At 43.2% G+C, this 23,273-nt stretch overlaps 1 protein-coding gene across 1 annotated transcript in view; it reads left to right on the plus strand.

Moving 5' to 3' along the window:
• The first annotated feature begins 571 nt into the window (after positions 1-571).
• ube2e2 (ubiquitin-conjugating enzyme E2E 2) overlaps positions 572-23,273 on the plus strand; it is a 58,415-nt gene continuing 35,713 nt past the window's right edge. Inside the window, exons 1-3 of the mRNA XM_083642465.1 lie at positions 572-680; positions 2,194-2,377; positions 3,431-3,481. Of these exons, the coding sequence (XP_083498591.1) occupies positions 2,202-2,377; positions 3,431-3,481 (227 nt within the window). The 5' untranslated portion in view covers positions 572-680; positions 2,194-2,201. The remainder of the gene's footprint in view (positions 681-2,193; positions 2,378-3,430; positions 3,482-23,273) is intronic.

A 23,273-nucleotide genomic window follows, 5' to 3' on the forward strand; every position in this document is an offset into this window, starting at 1 on the left:
AAATGGGCCAATAGTTGCTAATCCGGGTTTGGAAGTTCAGAGAGGACTCTGAGCAGCCGAAGATGGCAAGTTCTGTTATTAGTGTTGTTTTGTTGGCCTTAGAGCCATTTCATAAGTTAACTGTCCCAGCATCTCCCATCTGATAATTGTTGCTTTTAGATGTTTTATTACAGAAGGTGTATGAAACCCATGATGACCAAAATAGTCATACATTCCCTTAGGAATGGAATTATAGTGAAAATAAAGTATCCCTCTTTTTTCTGGGACCTCCCCTGGAACCCCCTCAAGGACCCGTGGGGGTCCCCTTAAAAAATAAAAGCCCATTTTTTAAATTGTAATAATAATTAGTCCAATTTAAACCATTGGCTTTTATTTTTTAATTAATTATCGATATACTGTCTGTGTCTGTCTGTATTCATGACATGGATTGGCCCCATCATTGGGCCTCGCGCAGGCTACTTCTTCCACCAATGCAGCCCACGTGCACGAGCAGTGCGCGCGGCAGGCAGGGAGCGCGCATGGAGGCGGTCCGGGATTTTCTGTAATCGCTTTTCTGCTGCTGCTACCTCCAGTTAAATAGCAAGGACACGGGAGCGAGCACACGGCCGTGTGGTGAGGATATACTTTTTCTGTACCTTGGGATTACAACGCGGAATACAGCATCGGCGGCCAGCTGCCAGGTAATATCGAAGCACATATTTAACCGTCCCCCCTCTTTTACATACTGGGGGGAAAGTCAGTGAATGTCCCGAGAAAAGTGCCGTTTTCCAGGGAAGGAGGAGGGAGGAGGGGGGATGTGTGGGACGAGCCTCCCTTTGTGCAGACCGAGGCAGGGTCACTGCTCTCCACACAGCAGCACAATGTGGTCACTCCAGTCACAAACGGCGAGGACCCGCCGCACATTTCCCCGCTGCCTGGCTCATCTGGCCCGGCCTGTCTGCCGTCGACCAGGCGTCCTCCAGCAGCCCTCCTCGGCTAGCTGTTTCGGACGAGTCCCGTGCAGAAACGCCTCCTATGCGTATTTTCCTTGAGTTTAAAACGCCGAGGCCTATTCTGTGTGGGGTTTTGTGTTGTTTGTTTTTAAATGCCCCCATTGAGTCCTAACCTTACTGTTTGCCTCCTGCCTTGTAACCCTAGCTAGCTTCCTAATGATGTTATTATTGGTTCGTAGGACGGCATCGGTTTCAATCCCACTCGACCCCATTGTGTTTTTCGTCCTTTAGTACTGTTGACCTATCCGGGTTGACCAAGCAGTGAAGTGATGTCTGGTTTACACACACACATCTGAACTCGTTTTCGGTGTTCTTTCTGTAGTCTGTTATCTACCTGACGCCTCACACTTTGACTGTATCATCATATATGATTCGGTATCCAAGCTAACGACTCTGTACATTTTGTGTCCCTCTCATCATGAAACGCCCCCGGGAAAGGCGAGCTGTCCCCGCCACTTCTGCTTCACCGTTTTGATGAACTGCTTCCCTATCAGATACCCTATCCATGTCAGTTGTCTGTCTCTTTTGTAATACAGCATATTTATTGTTGTCTTTTGAGCGCTTGACATAAACAAAACCAGGGCAATGCTTTTCTCCACAGATTGTTATTTTCTTCTCAGGTGTCTCTTTTGATCTGTCACTGATTAAACGTTCATTAGGATACTGTTTTAATCCCACTAGTATGGACTATTTCATCCATCTATATTGGCCGTGTTTATCACAATATTTTCCCCAAACGACATTATTACATGACTTATCTATTAGGAAAAAGCAGGAATAAAGCCACAGGGCAGCAGAGCATTGGTTATTTGAAGTAAAGGCTGTTACATGTCAAAGCCTTTCCAAACACCTATAGGCCCTAATTCATCAGCCCATATCTGCATCAGGTGATTCAAGCAAATGGCTTGTCGTACTCTCTCACGAGAGCGCTACATCTTTAATTTACAGCACTGTAGGCTGTCATAAACGTCTGCCTTCACCTCACACTCAGCACATAAGGAGCCTATTCTGTTGTAGCCTTCAAGCACGTCCAACTGCACATTGAACAAATTAAAGCCCGCTAAACTTTGGCTTCCCTCAAATCCACAGTATTGCTGAGGTGGAGTAGGTGGGCAATTCAGGTTAGATCAACATTATTGTCCAGTGCACCACCTTTTTCATCAAGGTGGTGTGTGAGGTTACTGTACTTGCTGTCTTCCAGGGCCCAAGATGTCCAGCGAAGTGCAGAGACCGGACGACAGCCCCAGCACCAGCGGGGGAAGCTCGGATATTGAACAGAGGGAGTCGGTACCACCAGAACAGGAGCGGGAGCAAGCACAGCCCAAAAAGAAGGAGACCAAGATTTCGAGTAAAACTGCTGCTAAACTTTCAACCAGTGCCAAGAGGTAAAAAAAAAAAAAAAGTGTGAATCTGGCTCTTGGCATTTCGACAGGGCTTGTTTGTGAAAGGACCTCTCCCTTTGTGCCCCTGGGGGTGTGAAGTTATATAAAAGACAAAAGTCACTCTGGCATTGTCACTCTAAACATCCATGCTATTCAGTATGACACTAAACCCACATAAAGGAGGCGACTCACACAGCCAGGCACTGGAGTGTCATTGCTGTCATTTTTGAAAGCGACATTCCCACTCCGTCCCATTCATTTCAGTGGCTTTGCCTCATGCTCTGCACCACTCGTGTCTCTGCTACGTTACACCACCAACCACCGCTTACCTCCGCCCGGCTTACCAGCACGTCTTCTTCTCAGAAAGGCAGGCAATGACAGAATTATGCACCCGGTTGAGCAAAGGGCGATTGATGTGATGAACATCTCCCTTTGTGTGTATGCTCCACTTAAAGCAGCCTCTACGTGGGGTCTTCAGGACCATGAGGCCTGCAAGGTCGAGAGGCCTCACTGTTGTCTGAAGTACTGTCCTTATGTTAACGTGAATATAGGAGGAGCATCTGGAGTCTGAATCATCATTTGACAACATGCTTCATTACTATAAATCGTCAGTGCCGTCTTTTTTTTCTCTCCCTTCTGCTTGATCTTCCTTTGGATTCAATAGAATTTTAGGATCCCTCGCAGGTAATGAAATGGGTCCAATGTGAAAAATATTAGAAACACCAAGGCGATTATGTGTATTGTATTTGAGTTTTCTGTCTAAATGCAATCCATATTTGTATGCTTTTTGTATGGACTACAAACAGCAGCTTTATTACTGTTTTTACACAGCCAACTCACAACTTGAATGGTAATAATAGACTATATGGGAGTAAATATATGAGATGCCCTCAGTGGCTACATACAGTATGTCACTGTTATTGTGTAGTTAACGTGTAGTGTAGCTCCACGTGACTGAGACTACAAGAAAGCAAGCCTACTTCTTTACAATGAAAACTTTTTGAGATTTGCCCTGCCAACACCAGAGATTAAAACCTACAAATCTTTGTTTTCCAGGATTCAGAAAGAGCTTGCAGAAATAACACTAGATCCACCTCCAAACTGCAGGTAAGGACATGTTCTCTTTCTTTATTGACACTAAGTTTTTATGTACAGATGCTCAAGCTTAATGGATGTAGATTTGAGAAAAGTGTCTCTTTCAAGGCTTCTTGTTTCTAAGAATGTAAGGCCATGCGCTAATGTACATGTTGTCTCTGTAGCCACACTGCCATAATGCTGTTCCATGTGTTTTGTTTGAGATGGTAATCTCGGGTGGATTAGAGTGACTCTAGCTCACAAATGGGCAAAATGCAGACCCGGCCCCTGGACCATCTCAATCCGGCCCTCAACACCCTCAAAAGAAAAAAACAACAACCCCTAAAAACTAAATAAAAGGCAGAATTATTTATGTTAATAAATCTCATCTGCTACAGCCATTGGATTTGTATCACAGTATATATTATATTATATCAGGGGATTAACAGGAGAAATGATCAATCACAGAGGGAGAGAGGGTTAAAAAATAGGGAGACTCCCGTGAAAATCAGGAGTGTTGGCATGTATGATGTCCAATGTGTGGCCCTTCGCTTACTTGATGTAAGTCAGTATGGCCCTCTGGAAAAACATGTTGTCCACCCCTGCTCTAGCTCATTGTAGTCATGTAGTGTTGTTGTATTCTTTAGAAAAATGCTTGATAACACATACCGCATGAAAAAGCAGTACTTTAGATCATGGTAGTCTAGTTGAGAGCACATTGAAAAGGAGACAAATACGCAGTGGTGTGACTTTAAAACCTGTTTGGATCCTCGTGTGCTTCTGGTTCCTCATCGCTCTGCTGGGGATTGACCACAGACAATGGTTATTGTGTGGCACTGCGCGGCTCTCTCTCTTTGAGGAAGAGATATGGTCGCTCGCGAGTGGCAGACCACATGTGCACACATCAGTCACTCCCGACATGACAAAAGGCATCCCTCTGGGGACGCAGTACAGGAGCCAGCCTATATCAACTTAAATAACACAAAGTGACAATGTCATTGATTACGCCTCTGTTTATTACAGCACACTAATTACCCTCTGAATCAGCACTCCAACGCAAATTAAGACAGAACTAGGAGGCCCATCCTAACTCGATTAAGGCCACTTGAGGGAGATGTGCAGTGTTCTGTGAGATTTTGAGATGTTGTTGATGTTTTGGGCCATTTTGGAATTGTTTGTTTATAGGGCACCTGTTTAAAATGACGAAGGAAAATGGCTTTGTATGACTCATCTGGTGATGTGGAGTTACTACACCCTAGACAGCGTTGTTATGTTTATTGCATGAACTAATCACCCCTGCTGGGTCTCATTTAAACCACCATCATTAACGATACACATTTAGCTAACCTTTTCATTCCAACTCACAACCTACTTTTGTTATTGTACTGGAGGCTAAATCAGATATTGTTTTCCTCGAGGACTCCTAAATAATCTATTTCAAAAGCCCCCCTAAAAAGAACTAGGTTGGCTCGCATGAAGGATTTAGCTGGAGGACACAAGTAAGTCATTTGAAAGTAAAATAATCGCTAGCAGAAATTTCACAGTCGTCGTCTTAGCGGGGAACTAGTTGCCTGGGAAACAATTAAGCTTCTTCAAGATAATCCTTTGTGTGTGTGTGTGTTCCCTTTTCTGCATACTCAAATTGATACCAAAATCTAATCACATTGTTTCTGTGATACATCCAAATAGATTAGGACTCTTGTTAGAATGATGGGAGGAGGTGGGTCAGATGCATCAAAAAACACATTTCTCGTGTGAACGATCAAGGCAGCATTTACATATTTGCATGATTGAGTGCGCACGGCGAAGGCAATGTTGCCATTTGTATGCGGCACGCTCGGCGCTCCCGGGCTGCAGCCAGGTTAGCCTGAAAGGTTCTTCGTTTCATTCCCCCGCCACAAATGGAGTCACAGCCTGTTGGCCGGGGGCCCCTTCAGGACGCGGACAGCGAGTTGTGCTAAAGAGATTCACTCCGCTACCTTCAACACCCGGGCCGGGCCGGCGCTGGGGGCCCGCTGATGTATCATGTCTCATTCTGTCTCTCAGTGAGGAGCGCTCACACCCCCCCCCCCCCCCCCCTCGCCACTTTGTCCAGTTCAGAGAGAATTTGCCAAGCTTGATCTTGTAGTTAAAATCTGCAGTCTCCTTCGAATCACCTACTACAATCTCCTCAGTGTCACCTACAGGGCTGTGGGTTGGATCAGTGTCACCTACAGGGCTGTGGGTTGGATCACGCTGCTTTTCACCACAAGGTGGAGAGGACTGCTTTGTGTGTTTTCAGTGTACGTGCCGATGGCTGCTGAGAGCGATATATCTAGAGGTGGTTTTGAGATGCCAGGATGTACTGTATGTAGCCCACTGTTGTGTGTTATGGATCTAATTTAGTACAACATCATCAGGTGCCCACTTGATAGCCCCAATAAAAACAACCACTCCCTTTCCTCTAACATCCAAGCCAGCTTTCTGCGTTGACCCTCACCTTCAGTTAATAGCACAAGCTATAGTTACATTAAACCCTGTGTATTGATGAATGGGATGCTTAATAATGTGTTCTGTCTTTCATGTCTTCTGGGACGTTACAGAGACAAATACATTTCCATGGACTGCAAACAAAATTGGTGCACTTTTGTGCTATGTCACTGCTCATAAAACACAAGCGGCGAGTATTTAAATTTGTTTCCGAGCTTTATCTCACTCAAAGTATTGTGACAGCTCGGTTGTCACCTTGGCATTTTCATGCATCAAACGAATAGGAACATGTTGAGACCCAAGAGGATTTGACATAGCAATTATTCTCACTGTCATGCACTTGAAGTATATTGCACAGGCAGCTAGTGTTTTTACACCTATTGATGCAAATAAAGCAGTATTTGAAAGGAACAGTATTTATCCTGGTTGAAAGTTGCAATTTAGGCATACAGTAAATATTGCAATGCTCTGACTGGAATCAACTCTTTGATTAGATGCATTTTGAATAACATGACTCAATGAAACAATTATTATGACCCCAGCACAGACCAATCAATATTGCCCAGTAATAAATCTCTCACCCTCTGAAAGAAATGTTGACATCAGCTCTAAAGTCTGACACTGCTCCTGAGACAAAGAAAGGGTGGCTGAACTTATTTGTGGACCCACAGATTGTTTGAGGTTTTATAACCATATAATCTTTTCTATACTAGTGTTATCAGATCGGAACCAAAAAACTAGCCAGAAAATCTGCTTTCCTAGTCATCTTTCCCATGTCTTCCAGTGTTTCCCACAGGATTTTGAGAATTTAAGGTGGGGGACCGCAGACCCCCTAGGGGGGTGCGGGGGCATGCCTCCCCGCAAGATTTTTTAAAACATTTTAAAGTAAAATGCATGAATTTGGTGTACTTTGAGAAAGCTTAAGAGCAAAATTAAAAGGCTAGATCTATGAAGAACATGTCATCGTTACTGTGCTGTGGGTTTACAATGACAAACTAAATTTCTCCCTATAGGTCAGGGATACTCAACTTGCTTTGCCACTTTCGTGAAATGATAGAAGGCGAGGGGCCAGTTAATAAACAAACAATATACATTTTTCTGTAGCGGATTGTAGGTTTTTGGGGTGTCAGCCGGAGTTTAGGCTGACAGTGTTGTGCACACCGGATAGTTAGGTTAAGTTAGTTAGGTTAAGTACATACATAAGTGCCTGGGTAGCGAGCAGATGGCAGTATTTGACAATTTAGCAGCTAAATCATAGATTATTGAAAGATATTTCATATTCCAGACTGAAATGCTATAACAGAAGTATTGGCCAGAATGACATGAACATTTATTGGACACTTATTCAGCGGATATCTTGAATGTTGCGTTCAGGTGCACTGTAAATTTTTTTTTTTTTTTTTTTTTTTTGTCAACATCTTATTGTGGCGGTCAAAATATTATTGTGGCGGCCCGCCACAAATTCCTTTATGTATGAGAAACACTCGTCTTCAAGCATATTCTCTATGGAACAGCTCTACACTTTAATACTGGACAAATTCACAAGTTTGAGCTTTAGCTGAAATAGTTAAAATAATAATCTGTCTGTCCTAGGCCATATCATATGATATGAATTAACTTGTAATTTTTTTTAAATTGAGTGGGAGAATAATATTGTTGTCCTTCACGTCCCGCTCTCCCCTTGAATTACATCCCATGTGTTGACTCTGCCTCCTCTGCTTACTCTGATATTCCTGCTCCCTCCTACCTTCTCTACTCACTTTGAATTTCCTTACCTATCACTTCGCCTATCACTTTCTATCATGCATTGTCATTAAGTCACAGGGATTTGTTTGGAGGAATCTATCAGTGTCAGTGTGTCAGTGTGCTGTTGCTCTAACTGTTGTTACTCCTTACTGGACATTCACCCAACGTGGATTACATACAAAGTCAGTGCAAACTTGTGAGTGTACACCATTTGGCCCTGGCTGCACGAGTCAGGTGAATGACGCCACATTTCACGGCGTGAATGATGCAATATCCGCCTCATCGCCTGTTTGCAGGAGTTGGACTTTGGCGGAGTCAATCAAACTGGAGTGAAACCTTTTTCTGCCTTGGTGTTGCTTCCTTGTAATATTGATGATCCAAAGATCGAGGGATTTCAATCAAAAATCCGTCCCAAGACATGTCAACACTGTTAAAGAAAGAACACCTACTGGAGATGTAGCAACATTTTGGGGCCTGTATTGTGGTTTGGTGGTGTATTTTTGTCTTATGCCCACAGATAACTGGCCAGACGTAGATACAGTCAGTGCATATGTGCGTACGCAGCCACAATGGAGTTTGATAGCAGAAAGAAAGATTCCGGCGCATTTCCTGTATAAAAATGGGGCAGGTTGAGGGGAAGTGGGTTCACCAAAAAAGTTAATTACACAAGTCATCACAATATAACTCCTGAAAATCTTTCAACATCACAGATTGAAGATATCTGTGTGAAATTATCCGAGGATGGATTTCCCCTCTAAGCCTATTGTTTTGTTGCCCTTATTGTCTCTGGATAAGAACATCAGATAAATGCCTTCAATGCAACGTAAACAAGTTCCTCTTTAAAAAAGGCTGGATAACATGGCTGCAAAATACAACCGGTGTGATGTAATGCTCTTAAGATGCCCAAAACTGAGCTGTCACTCCCTGATGACATCATGGAAGCTGGAGGGGAATAGTTTCCTCCACAGAACACCCAGCTGGTCACTTCACGTCACGTGCACGCTGGCTCTCGGGCCTCCACATCAATATGTATCTCTGCTATTATCAGGTCTCACCACCAAGAAGCCAGCCTCTCGTCAGTGTGGGTTTCACCACCAAGAAGCCAGCCTCTCCTCAGTGTGGGTTTCACCACCAAGAAGCCAGCCTCTCTTCAGTGTGGGTTTCACCACCAAGAAGCCAGCCTCTCCTCAGTGTGGGTTTCACCACCAAGAAGCCAGCCTCTCTTCAGTGTGGGTTTCACCACCAAGAAGCCAGCCTCTCTTCAGTGTGGGTTTCACCACCAAGAAGCCAGCCTCTCGTCAGTGTGGGTTTCACCACCAAGAAGCCAGCCTCTCGTCAGTGTGGGTTTCACCACCAAGAAGCTAGCCTCGTCAGTGTGGGTTTCACCACCAAGAAGCCAGCCTCGTCAGTGTGGGTTTCACCACCAAGAAGCCAGCCTCGTCAGTGTGGGTTTCACCACCAAGAAGCCAGCCTCTCATCAGTGTGGGTTTCACCACCAAGAAGCCAGCCTCTCTCTCGTCAGTGTGGGTTTCACCACCAAGAAGCCAGCCTCTCCTCAGTGTGGGTTTCACCACCAAGAAGCCAGCCTCTCTTCAGTGTGGGTTTCACCACCAAGAAGCCAGCCTCTCGTCAGTGTGGGTTTCACCACCAAGAAGCCAGCCTCTCGTCAGTGTGGGTTTCACCACCAAGAAGCCAGCCTCTCGTCAGTGTGGGTTTCACCACCAAGAAGCCAGCCTCTCCTCAGTGTGGGTTTCACCACCAAGAAGCCAGCCTCTCTTCAGTGTGGGTTTCACCACCAAGAAGCCAGCCTCTCTCTCATCAGTGTGGGTTTCACCACCAAGAAGCCAGCCTCTCTCTCGTCAGTGTGGGTTTCACCACCAAGAAGCCAGCCTCTCGTCAGTGTGGGTTTCACCACCAAGAAGCCAGCCTCTCCTCAGTGTGGGTTTCACCACCAAGAAGCCAGCCTCTCTTCAGTGTGGGTTTCACCACCAAGAAGCCAGCCTCTCCTCAGTGTGGGTTTCACCACCAAGAAGCCAGCCTCTCGTCAGTGTGGGTTTCACCACCAAGAAGCCAGCCTCTCCTCAGTGTGGGTTTCACCACCAAGAAGCCAGCCTCTCGTCAGTGTGGGTTTCACCACCAAGAAGCCAGCCTCTCTCTCATCAGTGTGGGTTTCACCACCAAGAAGCCAGCCTCTCGTCAGTGTGGGTTTCTGACCTCTAATTCTCATCTGGCTGATGATGGGATCATCTTCACGTCTGCGATGGCTGTGTATTAGTGTTGTGCTGTGGCCCCCGGGGGGATTATGTGCGAGTGACACACCCAGCATCATTTTTCACAGTGTTTCCATTAAGCACAGCAGGGAGGGTTATCAATATTCATGAGGGGGGCGGAGGGACGGGGACCGGAGGAAGGGGGGGGGGGGTGAGCTCCAGAATGCCTCCTGGGTATTGTAGTTGATCACTGTCTTCTGCAGGGTAACGTGGGTGGATTATCCCGGGGTAGGATCTTGATGCAATGGGATAGGAGGGATGTCAGTTTGAAGTGAACAAAACACGCTAATCTATTCAGATGATGACGGTGTTTGACCTCGGATGAATTAGCTCTAATCGATGTCTTGTTCTATAATCAACCTTGTGCGTCTGACAGGATGCTGGCATCTTCCTGACCTTTCTGTGAAGGCTCTGTCCATAGATTGCAACATTGCAGAATGCAGAATCATATGGACAACTTGCATAGTAACACAGTTAACTCATTCACCGCCAAAGACGTCTTTGACGTGTTATCAGAAATAGCCATCCACGCCAAAGACGTGTTTGACGTGTTTTTGGTTTTATCAGTGCAGCGCGAGGTTCAAACACTTACCCAGCCTGTGACATAGTATCAGGTCCCTAGCATCTAAGACAACACGTGAACAAACACATACCGCAGCTGTTGTTTTGAAATTGAGCAAGAGGAAAATAAGAAAACGGATAAACGCTTCCTTCTGCAGACAGAAGAAACGCCATTGAAACGCCCCACTGCGCGCTGCACGAGCTAGTCGCCTTCCTCTGTGCCAGCCGGGAGAAAACGGGAGAAAGTAATCCAGAGAGATGTGTTTGATCATCGGAGGAATGAGGAAATGATCGATCAGTTTGACAGGTAATCCAGACTCCAGCGGGCGGTGAGGACGTGTTGAATAGCCGAGGGGAAAACGGGAACGATCAAATAGCAGGGAGGATACTGATAGGACAGGGAGACATGGACACAACAGCTAACAAGGCAGAAGCGGCAGTCACAGCAGCCCGCTGTCCGTTCTCAAGAGCAGAACAGTTGGTTCATGAAATCGCTGGGCTGCGTGCCCTCCAGTGTTGCTCCTGGCCAATCCCGGCGCCACAGGGCGTGGTTATTGCTTATCCTATGTGGGGTTAGAAATCACGCAACGAAGGGGGATCGTGTGTGTGTGTGTGTGTGTGTGTGTGTGTCTGTCTGTCTGTCTGTCTGTCTGTCTGTCTGTCGGTGTGTCTGTCTGTCTGTCTGTCTGTCTGTCTGTGTGTCTGCACACTCACTCACACTGCTGTATTGTTGAATGTAAAAAAAAAGCACTTCATGTGTATATATATATATATATATATATTTTTTTTTTTCATTTGTGTCATAACGAATAGTATTTACATGTCTGATGTCAATACAGTTCAAAATAAAAGAATTGAGAGCGAGTTCTGCTTGAGAATGTGTATTTTACAGAAATTGACTTTTCTCCTGTTTGTCATCTCAGAGAGACCTTTTGGGTGAAAACAGGGTGTATATAAATGGATATAAGTAGAGTACAGAACATGCTAAAAGCTCACTTTTTTTTTCCTGGTGAACCCAGAGACGTACATCTTCATTTTGAGGTATTGCAAATCACTCTGGTGCTAATAGATAATTTACTGTGGGTCTTGAAAGATGACCAACAATTATGAAAATCTTTGGCCTGTGCTAAATATTGGCAGTCCTAAACTGGCCATGAATGAGTTAAGGATGCTCCGATCGATCGGCAAGTGATTCGGATGATTTTCAGCCTAAATATGACATCAGAGAATTCCGATGGAGGAGTTGTGGTCAAAATGGTTGCATGCAAAAACACAGCTGAAACATCTCGACGGTGTCATTACAAAGTGTACACATGCAACAGATGCCATCTGTAATTTATGCCAGGATAAAATACCTTGTGGGAGGGACCAACTGCTGTAGCAATCCTTACAGCCGAGCAGGAGGACCGCAGCTCCGCTCGTCATGTCTTCACATGTTTAGTTCTCCACGCTGAGTGAGTCTGGTGAGCGTCGACCCATGCTGCTTCACCGAGGCTAGTAGTAACATTAGCTCTTAATGTGACTTTACAATGCAGTTAGATTACTACATGTAGCATTAGCTATGAAATGAGTTTGTTTTGCTCATCGTTGCTCGTCTTATCCTGGTAATAACATCAGAGTGTGACATAAAACCATGTAAACAACGCTTCTGGAAGTTAGACGTTTGCTAGTTAGATTGAACCCTGAAGTAACATTATCAAGACCGCAAGAAACTGAGTATATCTTTTGAGGGTTGGGTTGCCAGATACAGCGATGGTTTCCAGTAGGGCTGGGCGATATAGCTAAAAAGTATATCGATATAAAATATTTCATATCAGTCCATATCGATAATTATTGATAATTTTTATTGACCAATTTTTATTAATAAAAAAACATGAGAAGAAAAGGAGGTTTGCATTTACCACTTTATTTTGAACCACCTTATTTTCAAGGCACACCGGTACTAATTGTAATGCTAACACTGTCACACATACACGCTCTGAGTGCAAAAAGTAATTTACAGACATGGTGACGTTTTATTTTGATGACATAGCTTAGCGTTGTCAGCCTTCTCAAATTAAAAACAACGTTTGGTAACGTGTATTTCAGGGTTGTTTAACGTTAGGTGATTCAGTGAATGAGCTGCCCCGCATTCCACAAAGTAACGTTGGAGATGTCCGCATTTGTGAAATTGGTGTAACATTAACGTTAATGTCCCGGTCGCACAAGAAAGACTGCGGGCTTAACAAGTTGTCAATTTACATTAACATGAATTGAAACTAACTCACATTGAATTATTTGTAACATTTACAGATAACTGTGTTCTGCTTTCTGCCTCCCTTTTATTGACAATTTCCTCAACATCTTCTCCCTCCGCCAGCGTTGTCCGTTGTCCGGTAATTGCAGGACATTGGCCATTAAAATTAATCATAAACCTGTAAATTAAAATCTGCAGGACACCGTGTCCTGTCCTGTAAATGATCTCCCGACGCAATTATTTGTAACCCCGTGTTAAATCCCCCGAGTCAAGAATATTGACCTGTCACTTTATAGTTTGGCAACACTGTCAAACAGCTCCACACGAGGTGTGACAAACTAACTTGCTAGTACTGCTCGTCTTTAGCTGCTTCTGATTGGTCAGTTTAGAGAGGTATATCACGTTTCTCTAAAATGCCATTGGCTAATGGGGCGGCTGGTGTTTTCCGCCTGGACGAGACAACCAGCTGGACCATCGCCACACCAGATAGCGCATCATGTGACTGGAAAAGCACGGTTGCACCTCTACAAATAATAGGTTTATTGAGTCTTATTGGCTGTTTATACTTTCAAATAAAAAAATATAAATCTACATGCCTAATTATGTAATGTCACATACATGTTATGTATGTCTTTATATAGCCTAAGCCTATTACAATTGTTTGTATGCTCAATAAACACAGATTTAATGTGTCCTGAATTTATACCACTTGTCCTGTATTTGAAATCTTAAAGGACACGATGTCCTGCAGCTGTGAGTGCTAGCGGAAACGCTGCCCTCCGCACTAATTGTCCCTTTCTTCTGTGTTGTTGTTTCACATGTGTGTGGCATGGATCTATTCTGGTGTGTGGTGGTGTGGTGCCGGGGTGAGACCAAACCTGCTGTTCGCATCACTAGCACTGCCCATTGTCAAGGGATATGATTGGCTGTTTATGAACTGGGGCGGGTGCACGCTCTGGGTTTGTCTGTAAATGATTGGCTGTTTCGTTGTCAGGCTGTATTAACAAAGGACATGATAGGCTGTTTATGAGCCACGGACCATGGCCACGGAGGTGAAGCGCTCTTGTCTTTTTTCATGCAGTCTATCGAACGGCTCTATCGAGCCATTTTTTTTATTGTATTGATCACGTGTCTATCATAATATATCGTTTTATCGCCCAGCCCTAGTTTACAGCCCAAAGACTGTTCAAAAACCGTCAAAATGCACACAAAAGCGCCCAAGCAAATACAGGCCTATGGAAACAATGTGGTAACATGGAGTCTAAGGCGTTTGCTACCTACAAGCCCAACGCAAGCACATGGTTTTGTTTACAATCAATCATCATGTACATATTGAGGTAGGCAAAAAGAAAATGTGGATATGTTTGAACCAGGACTTTGATGGATGAAATGCATGTCAAATGGAAACTGTTAGTTAGACCTATTACTGCTATAAAAGCTGCTAATGGGGGGAATGACCTATAATACTGCTATAGCCTACCAGCTGCTAAAAAAACATATATATCGGCATGACGATCGGTATCGGGCAGATATTTCTCATAGGTGATCGGTGGCACAAAAAAGCGTGATCGGAGCATAAACACAGTACATACTGAAACAAGGTACAAGGCGGGGTCAGGATTTAACGGGGGGGGGGGGGGGGCAAAACTCATGATTGGATGAGGGGGGGGCAAAATAAAAGCACCTGATAATTGGAGTGAACTTTTTTTCTTTCACATTGTTTGTTGAGTTATATTCATGCATGAATGCAACAACCACTGGCCCCACAAAGACGACTGCGTCAACAAAAACTAAACCAGTATAGCCAAAATCTGAACAGCCGAGGAGGAGTGGAAGATGATGGACTGGTTAGGGACACGAGAGGGAGGGGGAAAACAACCTCTTCTGTGAGGCGGTGGCCTGCTGTCAGTTCAAACAAATCTTACTGGTACAATTGCAACTATAATGCAAATTAGGGATGCACCGATATGAAAATTTTGGCCGATGCCGATAACCGATATTAACATTGCTGTTATGGCCGATAACCGATATTTACCGATGTCGATATGATCTGTATAAAAGCACATTTTTATGATCATCACATTTTGTACATACTGAAAAACACATGTTAACACTGAATTTGAAAAAGTTATGCATTTCTTTATTTGCAAAGCCTTTGGAAAAGCCCATAAATCATAGATTTACTGCATTATTTCATATCAATGTGAAGAATTTGGCTGATAATGATAACCGATATTAACATTGCAACATCTGACCGATACCGATATGACCGATATGTTAAAAAATGACCAACATCGGCCGATACCGATATGATTGCCGATATATCGTGCATCCCTAATGCAAATGTACTGTATTATCTGAGATCAATGTATTTTTTCTTTGAAAAGGACCAAAATGACCTTTTTAAAAGAACAGATCAATATGGAGAAAAATGCTGCTGGTTTATTTCTTACCAACAAGGTCTTACAAAGAGACAGGCTGCTGCTGTTTTTGTTATAGCCATAAATTCTCCCTCGTACGACGATGAAACATCTGCTGGGAACTGGTCATTTTCTTACCAATCACCTTAATCTGCCCTCCGTCGCTCTTCTAATTGACCCATAATGCTTTGCAGCGCGCCACTTGTTTGACAGCTAACGGAGCCTGTCTTGATTCATGTGTGTCACTGAATTCTCAATGTTCTCATTTGCGAGCTGCTTTTCTGGCAAACATTTGTCCGGAACGTTATTAATGGTTTTGAGGGGAAAGTGAGTGTGAGGCACGTGCGTGTGGACATTTTGTGGTGGAGTGCTGCCATTACACAAGCAGTTTGACAGAAGCAGTTGAGGGTCATTGAGAATGACACAATGATAATCTGTGGCTGACACGAAAGCAAACAGGAGAATCTTTGGCAAGCGGACAAATAACTCGACAAGTAAACAATCGCTCTGAGATCCCATTACCACTTTGACTGGGATGCCGTCTCAAAATCTAATGGGCTTCCCTCTAAAGTCAAATAATAGCTACTGCCAAGAAGGTTTAAAGTCTCTTTGCTGTCTGCAAGATAAAATGTGACTACTTTTAACATTCTATTGTAACTGGTGAAATGAAAAATAACCAATGAATAACATCCTGAAGGAATACCATTTCCTCTGTCCTCATTTGTTTAACTCATAGCTTAAAATTCAGGCTGTATTTCTATACCCGCAAACCTCGGGTCTAATGCCATGTCGAGGGAATAGAGCAGCGGAGTATCAGACTCTAGCGCAGATCAGGCAGCTCAGCTCGTTCTGATCATTGACCTTTTAGTAATAAGACCATTCCCTTCGCCACAAGGCCAAATGGCTGCCTGGAGTGCTTTTGTGGAGGTGGCAGGGGCTGAAAAGATATTTCTCTAGTCAAGGCTGAATGGAGTTTGCAGCAGGACTACTTGGGGGGGGGGGATCGCAATATTGATTAATTCAATGTATAACTCAAAAGAGGCTGTCGTTTTTAGGGATGCACGATAATTATCGGACCGATAAATTATCGGCCGATATGGCCATTTTGCGTTATTATTTATTATTCCGATAATGGCCTTTTTCCGATAAATTATCAGCCGATAATCATGCTTTATTTTTGCCTTGGAAGCGGAACTATTGTTGTCGCACGCTCGTGACATCACAGCTGCGACGGCAGCTATGTTGCTGTTTTTCACAGTTTCAGATCACAACACTATTGTAATTTGGAATCCATGTCCCACACAGGTTCCGAGATGATGCAGCGGATATGTTTCTTGTTTTTGTTAGCGAGTGTTACCGTTAGCATTAGCTCGTAGCGCGGCCTACACGTCAGGCTCGCCCGCTTGGCAGACAAACTGCTTGTGCCATTTACAGTCTGTGGCTTGTGATCAAGCAGCCCTGCAAAAGCACTTTATACTGACAGAGCTGGCGTACACTTATAGAAACTAATGGAAACCCCTTTACCTGAAATGAAACATCCAGGGATTGTGTATTTAACTCCAAAAAACAACTCGCTAACGTTAAGCTAACCGCGCTAGCCGGGAGTCCCACTATAAGCCAAAGGGACTTTGGAGTTGAGCTAACGTTAGCTGCTGGACAGAGCCATCTAACAGAGCCAATAATAAGGAAAACAAATGCGCAGTCGCGCACATTAGGCTACATAAAAAGCATCAGTCAACATCACATCGTGTCTTTTCTTTAATCTGGTGGCAGCATTTTTCAGTAAAAAGTGAAACGACACAGATGGTTTATAGTGCCTGCCCCATTCATTGGGCCCAGGCTACAATTCACTGAGAACTGGAACCAATGCAAAATTTGAACAGATCAGTAACATGACAATAAGAGTCTAAATTACTATGCCTTTTGTCATTGTGTTTTATCTGCAGACTAAGCAGTCATTGGCTTTCCGTTCTATGAAAGCCTTTATTTTTGTATTGAATATAATTGAGTGATACACTTTATTAAAACAACCATATTATATCAGAAGTTTTCTTTGTTTTGCGTTCACAGTGATGTCAGTTAGATTTGGTTAGGTCAGAGCTATGCTCACTACATCTGCCTTTTTTTAACCCCAGGTCTGCATAAAATACAGGTAAAAAAAATATATATATATATATATTTTTTTTTATTATAATAATTATCGGTTATCGTATCGGTTGAAAAAATCCATATCGTGCATCACTATCGTTTTGTCTGGTAGGCAGATCTGTTTCAGGCAGCTTTGTATTCCTGAAACAGTGCTTTTGTGCTGTTGTAGGAATCTTTGGCCTACAAATCAAATACATGTCAGCACACATTGTCCTTTCTTTTATTCAAGCAAAAAGTAAATGTTAATAATTAGCAACACCACTCTTTTTTTCCTTTATAATGATGATGATGATGATGATGATGATTTATTTATTTACATTTGTATGCACTGACAGAAATTGTGTAGATAAAGCTGCTGTTCAGTGTCCACATTTATTGCAATTCATATGTCAGGGGGTTGTATTCTTTGACAAATTGTTCACCTGTAGGTTTTAGGCCATGAGGTCCTTGTTGCTGTTACTAAGGCTTGTTTTCTTGTTTGTAGTGGCATCCTTTGCCCCGAGTACACAGACACAGCAATGCTCTGTGGGCTAAGTGGTATTTTTATGACTCATGTATGCAAAGCCTGTGTGTATGATGGTAATGCTATATGCTGCTCTACATTAAAGCCTGTGTGTATTAGGGCTGTGAATCTTCACTGGCCTCACGATTCGATTCGATTACGATTCAGAGGGCTACGATTTGATTCGAGTACGATTATCGATGCATCTCGATGCATCTCGATGCATCTTAACACATTCACTGCCAACAGTTTTTTCAATACAGTAGGTAGCTTCTGCCAAGGTTTTTTTTGAGGATTCTGGCTCATCTTTCAAGAGCCGAGGATTATGTTCTGCTAGGACTTTGTGAACACAAAATATCTCAAAAGAACTAATAGAATGTGTGCTTTCTCTGTCTAAAAGAGTTAGTTTTTATCATGTTCTGTTATGTAGGCATTAGCAGTTGAATTCAGCATGGTTTCAGCGTCTGAGAAGGAAAGCTGAGAAAAATGCATTTTTGTGAAATTCGATAGAACAGGCAGAACAGTCACTTTAACCATTTATTTTTGGCATCAGTGAGACATCAGACATCTAAACAATATAGTTCTGAACAGTAATTTCCTCCATAACAGCACCCCCACCCCCCTCTCCTTCAAACTCCTCCCTCCGTGGGTGTGTCTCTGGTGGCTTTGCAGCGTGTGTCACAGGCGAGTCTCTGCTGCCTGTCTGTGCTGCCTGGCTGCTGGCGGCCGCTCGTCGGGCGAGTCTGGATCGGGCTCGTTCGTTTGTTGTGAGCTGGGATGAAGCTGCGTGCGATTCTGGGCTTTCTGCTGTGTGTTTCAAAGTGTGTTGCACCCAGAGTCTATTTTTGGAATCCCCCACCTTGTGCGCCAGCTCCCAGCGCCAGCGCGAAAGCGTTTTCGCCAAACCATTTTCATGAGAATGGATTCCTCACGCTTTTTCCTGCTGTTTTTGCTCGGCTTTCTCTAGTCTGGAGAGCACTGTCGCCACTTAGTGGGTCGGTAAAATAGGTTATACACATTCACAATAGCTCCCATATTTTTATAGGAGATGTAAAAAGGTTTGATCCACGTCCCACCGTCAAAAAATAAATAAAAATTTTGACGAGTTAACTCGTCGACGGCAGTCAACCGTTTTTTTTTTTTTGACGAGTTAACTCGTCGACGGCAGTGAACGTGTTAAATCGATGCATCACTTTTTTCCGCAATACATGATTTATTTTTTCTCACATTCTTTTTTCTCACTGTGTGGCTACTTTTAAAATAAAAGTGCATTTGGAATTGCATTGTATTATGATCCATAATTAAAATAAACAACTGCATGTACTTCCATTATATTTTATTTGATTATATATAAAAAAAAAAAAAAAAAAACTTTTTAATAATCGATTTTTGACATTTGTGAATCGTGTACGTCCGCATCGCGATGCATCTTATAATCGATTATTTTTGACACCCCTAGTGTGTATGATGGTAATGCTATATGTGGCTCTACATTAGAGCCTGTGTGTATGATGGTAATGCTATATGTGGCTCTACATTAGAGCCTGTGTGTATGGTGGTAATGCTATATGCTGCTCTACATTAGAGCCTGTGTGTATGATGGTAATGCTATATGCTGCTCTACATTAGAGCCTGTGTGTATGATGGTAATGCTATATGCTGCTCTACATTAGAGCCTGTGTGTATGATGGTAATGCTATATGCTGCTCTACATTAGAGCCTGTGTGTATGATGGTAATGCTATATGCTGCTCTACATTAGAGCCTGTGTGTATTATGGTAATGCTATATGCTGCTCTACATTAGAGCCTGTGTGTATGATGGTAATGCTATATGCTGCTCTACATTAGAGCATGTGTGTATGATGGTAATGCTATATGCTGCTCTACATTAGAGCCTGTGTGTATGATGGTAATGCTATATGCTGCTCTACATTAGAGCATGTGTGTATGGTGGTAATGCTATATGCTGCTCTACATTAGAGCCTGTGTGTATGATGGTAATGCTATATGCTGCTCTACATTAGAGCCTGTGTGTATGATGGTAATGCTATATGCTGCTCTACATTAGAGCCTGTGTGTATGATGGTAATGCTATATGCTGCTCTACATTAGAGCCTGTGTGTATGATGGTAATGCTATATGTTGCTCTACATTAGAGCCTGTGTGTATGGTGGTAATGCTATATGCTGCTCTACATTAGAGCCTGTGTGTATGATGGTAATGCTATATGCTGCTCTACATTAGAGCCTGTGTGTATGATGGTAATGCTATATGCTGCTCTACATTAGAGCATGTGTGTATGATGGTAATGCTATATGCTGCTCTACATTAGAGCATGTGTGTATGATGGTAATGCTATATGCTGCTCTACATTAGAGCCTGTGTGTATGATGGTAATGCTATATGCTGCTCTACATTAGAGCATGTGTGTATGGTGGTAATGCTATATGCTGCTCTACATTAAAGCCTGTGTGTATGGTGGTAATGCTATATGCTGCTCTACATTAGAGCCTGTGTGTATGATGGTAATGCTATATGCTGCTCTACATTAGAGCATGTGTGTATGGTGGTAATGCTATATGCTGCTCTACATTAAAGCCTGTGTGTATGGTGGTAATGCTATATGCTGCTCTACATTAGAGCCTGTGTGTATGATGGTAATGCTATATGCTGCTCTACATTAAAGCCTGTGTGTATGGTGGTAATGCTATATGCTGCTCTACATTAAAGCCTGTGTGTATGATGGTAATGCTATATGCTGCTCTACATTAAAGCCTGTGTGTATGATGGTAATGCTATATGCTGCTCTACATTAGAGCCTGTGTGTATGATGGTAATGCTATATGCTGCTCTACATTAGAGCCTGTGTGTATGATGGTAATGCTATATGCTGCTCTACATTAAAGCCTGTGTGTATGATGGTAATGCTATATGCTGCTCTACATTAGAGCCTGTGTGTATGATGGTAATGCTATATGCTGCTCTACATTAAAGCCTGTGTGTATGGTGGTAATGCTATATGCTGCTCTACATTAGAGCATGTGTGTATGGTGGTAATGCTATATGCTGCTCTACATTAAAGCCTGTGTGTATGATGGTAATGCTATATGCTGCTCTACATTAGAGCCTGTGTGTATGATGGTAATGCTATATGCTGCTCTACATTAGAGCCTGTGTGTATGATGGTAATGCTATATGCTGCTCTACATTAGAGCCTGTGTGTATGATGGTAATGCTATATGCTGCTCTACATTAAAGCCTGTGTGTATGATGGTAATGCTATGTGCTGCTCTACATTAAAGCCTGTGTGTATGATGGTAATGCTATATGCTGCTCTACATTAAAGCCTGTGTGTATGATGGTAATGCTATATGCTGCTCTACATTAAAGCCTGTGTGTATGATGGTAATGCTATATGCTGCTCTACATTAAAGCCTGTGTGTATGATGGTAATGCTATATGCTGCTCTACATTAGAGCCTGTGTGTATGATGGTAATGCTATATGCTGCTCTACATTAGAGCCTGTGTGTATGATGGTAATGCTATATGCTGCTCTACATTAGAGCCTGTGTGTATGATGGTAATGCTATATGCTGCTCTACATTAAAGCCTGTGTGTATGGTGGTAATGCTATATGCTGCTCTACATTAAAGCCTGTGTGTATGATGGTAATGCTATATGCTGCTCTACATTAGAGCCTGTGTGTATGATGGTAATGCTATATGCTGCTCTACATTAAAGCCTGTGTGTATGATGGTAATGCTATATGCTGCTCTACATTAGAGCCTGTGTGTATGATGGTAATGCTATATGCTGCTCTACATTAAAGCCTGTGTGTATGATGGTAATGCTATATGCTGCTCTACATTAAAGCCTGTGTGTATGATGGTAATGCTATATGCTGCTCTACATTAGAGCCTGTGTGTATGATGGTAATGCTATATGCTGCTCTACATTAGAGCCTGTGTGTATGATGGTAATGCTATATGCTGCTCTACATTAGAGCCTGTGTGTATGATGGTAATGATATATGCTGCTCTACATTAGAGCCTGTGTGTATGATGGTAATGCTATATGCTGCTCTACATTAAAGCCTGTGTGTATGATGGTAATGCTATATGCTGCTCTACATTAGAGCCTGTGTGTATTATGGTAATGCTATATGCTGCTCTACATTATTCAAACATGTGCACTGCACAGAAGCCGGCTGCAGGCAGCAGCTCAGATGCAGGGAGGAAAAAACTGCTTACCCCCGCCAAAATGTGTGTACCTCCTCCCAAGCATCTGGCTGAATTAGGAATGAGGGCGGAGGATAACAAACAGATCCCCTGCTTTATTCACAGCATTGTAAACAGTGAAGAGAAACGTCCTGAAAGACAAGCCCGTTCTTCAACCTGCTCTCTCATCGTACGCTTCCTCAGTTCAATACCAATTGCCGTTTAGATTGATTGAACCCAGCATGTTGTTAAATTGCCTTCTAGCGGGAATAGAATTGCGCTATTCCCTTTCGACTTGGAAACCATGCATACACACATATTCAACCGTTTCCCTCGGAAAGCGCTTGTTGATGGATAAACCGTCCGGTCAGTAATTGCAGCATTCATTGTACAGATGAACAATAAAAGGCTTGATTAAAAAAACAAACTGTGTCATTTGAGACAATAAAGACAAAAGACTGGGGGAAGGAGGTGTCACTTGGGCTGTTGAGCTACATAGTAAAGACTGGGGGAAGGAGGTGTCACTTGGGCTGTTGAGCTACACAGTAAAGACTGGTGGAAGGAGGTGTCACTTGGGCTGTTGAGCTACACAGTAAAGACTGGTGGAAGGAGGTGTCACTTGGGCTGTTGAGCTACACAGTAAAGACTGGTGGAAGGAGGTGTCACTTGGGCTGTTGAGCTACACAGTAATTGGTCTTGGGGTTCTTCACGGTCGGGGGAAAAGCAGATTGCTTCATTAAAGTTCCTCTTCTGATAACTGCAGCATCCGTGCAGATAGAATGGAAGATCTTAACTGAATGACTGTGCCATTAAGAAAGAAGTGCCCAGGGGAATGAACTGGAATGGTGAATAATGCAGATAATGGCTTTATTTGCGCATGGCGCTTATTCACAAGCTGCAAAACATACTGATTCACATTCAATTACTCATTTACTTTTTTGTTTTGTTTATTGACCTCTTACTGCAGGTTTTTACCTGTAGCCATTAGGGATGTTCATCAGTTATCGAAAATCGATAATTGATCGTTAAGGAATGGAATCGATCATGTGGAATTTTTATCGATTTTGTTATTGCTAATTTTTTTTTTTTTTTTTGCGGACTAGGTTTGGGTGGAATTCGTTCCTCCTCGCCCCACTCCATTGCACAGCCCACTAACATGAGGTGGAGCTTCATATAGTCTAGTTTTCTGGCTGGGCACGGGCCTTTGTGCCAACAAAACTGTTTTAAACATGGGGAATTCACACCGGCATGCGC

The sequence above is a fragment of the Poromitra crassiceps genome, assembly GCF_964638095.1.
Source record: "Poromitra crassiceps genome assembly, chromosome: 1".
In the NCBI taxonomy this organism is placed as follows: domain Eukaryota; kingdom Metazoa; phylum Chordata; class Actinopteri; order Beryciformes; family Melamphaidae; genus Poromitra; species Poromitra crassiceps.